At 64.9% G+C, this 7,625-nt stretch overlaps 2 protein-coding genes across 2 annotated transcripts; one reads left to right on the forward strand and one right to left on the reverse strand.

The window, feature by feature from the left end:
* Nucleotides 1-76: 76 nt before the first annotated feature.
* H696_00269 (hypothetical protein) lies at nt 77-2,609 on the forward strand (the record flags this gene model as incomplete). The annotated part of the gene is made up of 3 exons (XM_009494116.1): nt 77-1,053; nt 1,161-2,049; nt 2,241-2,609. 3 exons carry the CDS (start codon nt 77-79, stop codon nt 2,607-2,609), a joined length of 2,235 nt encoding a protein of 744 aa, XP_009492391.1.
* A 428-nt stretch (nt 2,610-3,037) lies between these two features.
* H696_00270 (hypothetical protein) lies at nt 3,038-7,585 on the reverse strand (the record flags this gene model as incomplete). The annotated part of the gene is made up of 15 exons (XM_009494117.1): nt 3,038-3,578; nt 3,688-3,782; nt 3,902-4,009; nt 4,094-4,441; nt 4,584-4,701; nt 4,824-4,875; nt 5,017-5,151; nt 5,284-5,480; nt 5,618-5,927; nt 6,017-6,089; nt 6,264-6,864; nt 6,994-7,139; nt 7,243-7,259; nt 7,367-7,426; nt 7,528-7,585. 15 exons carry the CDS (start codon nt 7,583-7,585, stop codon nt 3,038-3,040), a joined length of 2,859 nt encoding a protein of 952 aa, XP_009492392.1.
* Nucleotides 7,586-7,625: the final 40 nt, after the last annotated feature.

Here is a 7,625-nt window from a genome sequence, read left to right on the forward strand (position 1 = left end):
TCCCTTCGAGCCTCCCACTAATCCTTCTCCCTGTCCGTTATCGTCCTTTCCCGCCATCACCGCCACCCTGGCAGTCATGCTGGATGTGGGGTTCCGTCGATCTGGCAGCTTTTTCTACCGGCCCAACTTGCTAGCCACCTGCTGCCCTCAGTATCCGATTCGCCTGCAAGTTGGCCCCAAGAGCCAATCGACCTTGGCATTGCTGTCGGGCTCTCCGACCCCCGATCACTCGCATTTTTTTCCCACCCTCTCCAATGGATTCCACCCGACCTCGGACCAGCGGAATTCCCTTCGCCGACTGCAGCGTCTGCTTCAGCAGGGCGTCATCCAGCCGAGTACCCCCGCCCCCAGCCCAGGCAAGGGTACTGCTGCAGCAGCTGCTACTGCTGCTGCTCCCTCGGCCGCCGCCGCACCACAACCCGGCTCCCTGGGCGATCTCCTGGCGGAGGCCCTTCGCAGTCTCCATGGGGACCTCCTGATGGAGGCCGGCCTGGAGGCCACGGATCCCGGCATCCTGCGCCTCGGGCCGAATCGCACATACCAGCCCCCTGGCGGACGACGGTGCCAGGCCAGTGGGGAATCTTGCACGCGCGAGATCGCCTGCTGGTCCAGTGCCGCGGCCTTTCGCCTGCATGCTCTCATGCGCGCTTCCGGTGCTGGCGGTGGCGGTGGCGGTGGGATTCCACCTCCGCCGGCCATTGCAGCCGGTCTGGCGGCCAACCTGTCAGCCGCACTGGCCAGTCATCGCCGGATTGCCGGGCTCCCCGGCATGCATGCCACTTGCCATGCCGCCGGGCCGTATGTCAACATTCTCCTTTGCCAGGACCCCCCTCCGGCGGATAAGCCCATGGTCACCGAGACCCCTGGCCATGCCGATGAGCCCGCTGCCCCGGCCTCCGGGTCGGAACCCAAATACATGCTCGTCACGCGCATGGTTCCAGCCTACTACTCGGCGGAATCGCATGCCCTCTACATGGCCTACCAAATCCGCACACACAAGTCCAAGCCCAACGAGGTGGGCGCCAGCCAGTATTTCGACTTCCTCATCAGCAAGTGCGTTGCCCTTGGGCCGCCCCTCGCCAGCCTCTCGGGCCATGCTTTCCTCCCGATGCCCGAGCACTGACACAGGGCCGGATGCCCATCGCTTGCAGCCCCTTCAGGGACACCGTTCCGAAGGACTTGCAGGAGTACGCCGGCCCGGGGCACGAGTCGGCCGAGTACTCGGCCTCGCTCGGGGCCTTTGGCTATTTCTCCGACACTCCTGACCAGTGGCTGGACGATGTCAACTCGGATCGAGTCCTGCCGGCCGTGGGGGCCGACTACGCGGCCAACGCCCCGGATGTGCCCTTCCGTGAAGACTTGGACCTGCGCACTGGCCCTGCTCTGCCTCTTGGGAGCTACCATTTGGAGTACCGGCTCCGGCGTGTCGATGCCACCGGGCCCGGCCGCCTGGTGGCTGTCAGCGTGTTGGACGTCCTGCCACATAGCCTGTCCAGTGTCTATTCCTTCTTCGTGCCGGCCTCCGCCGGGTTGGGGGTTTCCTTCGGCGCGATCACCGCCCTTCTGGAGATTGAGCTCTGCCGGCGGGGGTCTCTGCCCAGCTCGGCGGCGGCGCTGGCCCGGCTGCACACCCCGGAGGACCCGTGGTTTGCCTTCACGGCTGGCGGGGCGGCCGCCGCTCGGGCCAAGGCCCCCCCGCACGCCGACAATCCCCTCTGGCCGTACTATGTCCTGGGGTTCTTGATTCTTTCCTGCCCGAAGATGGTGTACAAGGCCAATTACCACCCAAGCGAGATGGTGTGCCCGGCAACCGGTCGCTGGACTCCGATCCTGGCATACCACACCCTGCCATCCTATCGGCCGGACCCGGAGACCGGCCCCTCAAATGCCCTGCTCCTGCGTGTGTATCGCTCTGCGTTGAACTTTCTCCGCGAGCGCGAGCGCCGGCCGAAGGCCGAACGCTTTGATTTGGCCCACCAAACCCCCCTTCCGGGGCTCTGGCATTATGCCCGCCCGATTGGCCAGCAGATAAACACGCGTGCTGTGCAGGTGCGCAATGAGTCGCGTGGCCCGGGGTTGTGCTCTTCTTCGTCCATCTTTCCCCCCCCCCCCTCCCTCACTGTTGGCTCACATATCTACTCTCCTCTCTGCCTGCCTCTCTCTCTCCTCCCCCCCCCCCTCGCCTCCCCTCCGATGCATTCCTTCGCCTGCGCTCTGGCTTGGACCTGCAAATGCCCCAGGCATTCAGCCGATTCTTCCCAGACCTTGTTTTCCTGCAGCTTGTCAGCTGGGATGACATGAATGTCATCCTCTTCCAGGCTTCCTATTTTGCGGACATGCCCATCAAAAAGATGCCCCCCAAGGTGAGGGCATTCATCGGTTCGGACCCGAACCGGTTGAGTGCCGTCCGGGGGGGCATGTTTGCCCCGGTCCTCTCGATCCTGGCCTCCGCCTATGAGCCCCTGCTGCTGCAGCTCCTTGCCGGCGAGGCAACCCTTCCAGAGCGTACCGCCAAGCGCTACTCCGACCCGGACCCGGCCGAGGAGGCCGACACCTTCCACACCTTCCTCCGCATGACCACCTCAATTCGGCTGTTGGAGATCTTCTAAATGGGTTGCTTTCTCCGGGCATCCTCCAATCCGACTTGCCTGTCCTCTTATGTTGGTGGCCATTGTGGCGAGGAAACCCCGGGAGCCTGGAATGCACGCACACGAATGTCGCCCTAAGTCCAATTGGGACTCCTCCCCCCCCCCCCCTCTCTCCCCGGTGTATCGAGCAACGGGGGGAAGTCCAAGTGAGCGTCGACACACAAGCCAGGGAAACCCATGGACAGAGAAGCAGCGCGGGAGGGGGGAACCCCACGAAAGAGGGCGAGCGAGGGAATTTGACAACTGAAGAGCTTTAATATCACATCTGCCTTTTTCTGGGCCTCGTTTGGAGCGAGCGCAGAGCGGCCGGGGGGGGGGGGGGGGGGGGGGGGGGGGGAGGCACAAAACCACAAATGCTGCTCCACCATCGGTGGTGCGGGGTGACACCCTCAGAGACGGCACCGCAGTCGAACCGAGCGCCGGGGGGTCGGCACGCTACAGCTCAGGTCCAGCAGACCGCCACTGATGGCCGGGCGCTCGGCCTCCCTTCCGGCCACCTGGGCCTCAAAGTGCACACGGTGGCGAAGGGCGGGATCCGGTGAAAACCGGACCACCAGCGTGTCGCCCGGGAAAACATGGTTGGAAAAGCGCCCGGCGATGGCCGTGGCTTCGGGCAAGGGGCCCTGCAGGGCTGGGACCATGCCTGCCGGGTCATCCTCGGTGCCCTCCTGGAGGTAGGACAGGATGGCTCGGACCGCCACGCCCAAGGTGCACAGGCCGTGCAGGATGGGCCGGTCGAAGCCGCCGATCTCGGCGAAGTCCGGTGAAATGTGCAGCGGATTCAGGTCCCCGCTGGCCAGGCGGTACAATGCCGCCTGCGAGGGCCCGGTCGGCGCCGCCACTTGGACCAGATACTTGCTGGGGGCAGCGGGCCCCACAGCCGGGGCCGGGCGAATCGGCAAACTGAGGGCCGAGTCGCGGCGGGAAAAACTTGATCGCGCAAGTTGTCGGATGAATGCCGGGTCAGGGAAGGGCGAGCATGGCAACCGGGCGCTTGGTCAGGGAAGGCTCCCCCTGACGGGTCACCACAAAGACGTACTTCCCGGCGCCGCGGATGAAGACCGCAAATTCATTGAAGAAAATCAGCCGACCACTCTCATCGAAAGTGTCCACGCCGGTAATAACCAGCGCGCCCTGGGGCAGTGTGGACAAGCGGCAGGGTCAGTAACTGCGCCAGGCATGGCAATCCCAAGAGCTGGCCCATCGGGAAAGCCCGAGACGGGGGGGGGAGAGGGGCGAAGGGCCAAAAGTACCTTGCCCTTATCCTGGATATCAATGATGTATGCCTGGCAGCTGAGGGCCCCGCTTGTGGGGAGGGTGTCATAGATCTCGATGCGCTGCTCGCCGTGCAACAATCGAGCCTACCACGGACAAGAGGGTCAGCATTGCGGTGCCAATCGAAGGGGGCAGCAGGGAAGACGCCATTGGCGCCAGTGGCCCCGCACCAGGTCAAACTTCGGCAGATGCTGGCTGAGATTCATCGATGCGAGCAGATTGAAGGCGCACACCACCGGGAAGGTGGGCAGACAGTGGAAGTAGTCGTGCTGCTCGTAGACCACCGATAAGTCCTGGCTGGTGGCACCAACCCCAAGGGCATAGAGTGCCACGTCGCGCTCGGAGAAAAGGAACTCGGCCTTCGGGCTGCGGAAGCGCCGCGACCAGAGGATGTCCACGAAGTCACTGCCCCGGCCGGCGGTGGCCGAGGCATCCTCCGAGAGCAGGCGCTTGATGATGGGCTCGTGAACTTGGCCCTGGGGGTCGTCGGCGCTGGCCGAAAGGTCCATATCGAGGATCTGACCGACCGGGTGGGGGTCGCCACGACGCCGAGGCCCCAAGCCAGAGACCGGGTGAGGAATGGCCGAAGGCGGGGTCAATGTCAGGCATTCGGATCGTCGAACATGGCCCTGCAGCGGTGACAACATCCGCAGCACGTACAGACTGGATGATGCCGGGATTCCCGCGCGCGGACAGTGCCACGGGCTGGGTGAAGACTCGGCGGACGCGCGCAAACCAGCCGCTCCCGGCCTCGAAGCAGCCGCCCGTCACCTGGCAACTGCCGGGATACGGGTGGGGACGAGCAGTGTGTGAGAGTTTGAACAGGCAGAACATCGGCCAGGTCCGACCGGGGGGGGAGGAAGGTTGTTCAAAGGGAGAGTCGACGCTGGGACAACGTACGCAGAGACCGAAAGAAGGGCAAGGATCGGCGAAACATAGGCCGGCGAGAGGCCTGGGCGGGGGGTGGCAGCCCCGAGAAGTCAGTGGCGGGGGGGAGGGAGGGCGCCCGGCGATCAGGCGTGTCTTCTCCCCCGGCTGAGAGCGGGAGGAAGAACCGGCAGGGCAAGGGCAAGGGAAGGGCATCAGGGCGTACGGGCAACCATGTCCTCCGGCAGGATGGTGGCCGTCATGGCGGTACCCGCATTTGGGCACAGGGTGTTGGCCGTGATGTTGTAGTCGCGGCCCTGGCAGGCCAGCATGTCGGTGAAACCATGAATGGCGGCCTTGGCTGAGGGCGGGGGACGCAGAGAACCGAGGCCGAGGGAATCACCCGGACATAGGCTGGATGAGCAATCGGAGGGTGGTCTCGTGTGGCGCGCAGTGGGGAGGGCAATCTCTCAAAAGCGGGACGGTCACATACCGGTGGAGTAGTTCGCCTGGCCGAAGTTGCCGTACAGCCCCACGCTGGAGGAGGTGTTGAACACTCGGCCATGGCGCTGGTGCATGAAGTGCGGCCAGGCGGCCGCCGTGACCGCAATCGTGCCCGCCAAGTGGACCATCATCACGGCATCCCACTCCTGCTCGGTCATCCGAGCGAAGGATCGGTCACGCAAGATACTGCCAACAGGAGAAAGGGCGATTAGCGCGCGCGAGCGGAGAAGGAAAGAGAGAGAGAGAGAGAGAGAGAGAGAGAGAGAGGGAGGGGAGGGGGGCCCATCAGCCAGTGAGGCAGGCGATGCGACAGATGCGCGCACCCGGCATTGTTCACCACGATGTCGATCCGGCCGAAGTTCCGGATGGCCGTCTCCACACACAGATGCCCGGCGGTGTTGACGGGATTCCCATCCGGCACGGCCCGGCCGCCGAGGGACACGATCTCGGCGACAACCTTGCGCGCGGCGTCCAGGTTCATGTCGTTGACGACCACTGCCGCGCCATGGCGCGCCAACTCCAGCGCATGGAAGCGCCCAAGGCCAGCCCCGGCGCCGGTCACCAGGGCCACCTGTCCGCGCAGGCTCAAGTCCAACTTCGCGAGGGGCTTCGGCTGCGGGAGATCCTGGGCATCTGGGAGGGGGGCACAAGCAGGAGGTGTGTCGGTAAGAGGGGGGAGATGCCTGGAAGTGGCCATGGGAATCCCCCGGCGGGTGTCGCACCCTCAAGATGGCCAATCCAGTCGACTTCGGTGATGGTCTCCGGGAAGGCGCTCTCGGCGTTGAAGGAAACAACCTGCTCGTCGGATGAGCGTCAGGCAAGCAACAAGACTCGGAGGAGACACGGGGCAGAGGAGAGGAGGGGGGGGGGGGAACCAATGCCAGGGCGGTCGGCGAGGCGAAGCGGGGAGGAGGGAGGTGGACAGAGAAATGAGCAGGGGGGGGGGGGGAAGAAACCCTCGACACGTACGTCGGTCCAACGCCGGTGCAAGTCCCCCAGGGGGATGGGCGAGTATGCGGGGTTGAGGAAACTCTGAGGGGTGGGGTGAGCCTTGGTGGTTGGATCGGCAGCCGGAGCGACCAGCGCCCCGGACGAGCGCTGCCAGCCGGCGCGACAAACCGAGGCTTCAGAGAAGCAGAACGCCTGCCCCGAGGCAGCATCCGTGAGGGCTAGCTCCCCGAGCAAGACGCCCAGGCCGGGAAGCAGGGCCACCGGCAGGGCAGACGGTGTGCCTGAGGCATACTGGAATTGCGGGAACTCCGGGAAGAGGGCATTCACGCGAACTTGGAGCCTCTCCCCCTCTCGGGCCATGGTCCGGCAGAGAGCCGCCAGACCGTAGGCAATGCAGATCTTCGAGGGGCCGGCGCCGCGACCCCAGGCACCGTGTCCGCCGAGGCGCCCACTGCCCAGGGCATTCACCGGGGCAACCAGGCAGACATTGGTCGGCCGGCTGTCCTCGCTGGCGGCCCACACATGCTTGAACAGGGCAAAGACCTCCCCGAAGCAGGGGAGAATTTGTCCAATCCACGCATCGGCACTACGACTGGCCAGCGGCGCCTCGATGAAGCTCCTTCCGAGTGGGTTGAGGTCAGTTGGGGTGAGATTGCCGGCTGTAGAAGTGGACAGAGGAGGTAGGGGGGGGGGGGCGGGGCAAGTGCGGGAGAAACCGCCGACAGAGCGGGGCAAGGGACATGCGCACTCGTGGCAGTGAAAGATGATGTTGTGATACGGGTCATCGAGGCGGCTCAGGACTTGAGCGAGGCCAGCACGCCGACCATCGATCGTGGCATCGTCTTTGGTCGTGGAGGAGATGAATTTCACGGCAGCCGGCAGGCCGAGGGCACTCTGCAAAGGGCGACGGGTCGAAGGGTGTCAGGAGGAGGGGCGCGAAAGAGGGGGATCCTCAGCAGGTCAAGGGGAAAGCCTCTCTGCCTCTCTCGAACAGCACCTTTGACAGGGTTCGGGCTGGATGGCCGAGGGGGGAGATAGCATGCCGTCAGAGAAGGGGTTTGCCAGCCAGGGGCAGGAGGGCAATGGCGAGGCTCAGGGGGGGGGGGAGAGAGATGACGCACAGATGATGCACAGTCGCGAGGGGGCACCCTTGAATTGGGACGCAATGAACGTCACCAGATCTTGAGCGGCAGGCCCAATGACGAGGCAGAGCCGGGAGGTTAGCAGCCGACAGCAAGTGCAAAGAAAGATGGATCACCAGTGGCCGGAGTGTGGGGCGCACCCGGGGAGTCGGAGATCAGCAGCGTCTTCCCGGCATCTGCGTGAAGAAGACCACTCATCCTAGCGGGTGAGGGGGCGCAAGCAGCGGGGGGGGGGGGG

This window comes from Fonticula alba (genome assembly GCF_000388065.1).
Source record: "Fonticula alba strain ATCC 38817 unplaced genomic scaffold supercont2.1, whole genome shotgun sequence".
NCBI lineage: Eukaryota > Rotosphaerida > Fonticulaceae > Fonticula > Fonticula alba.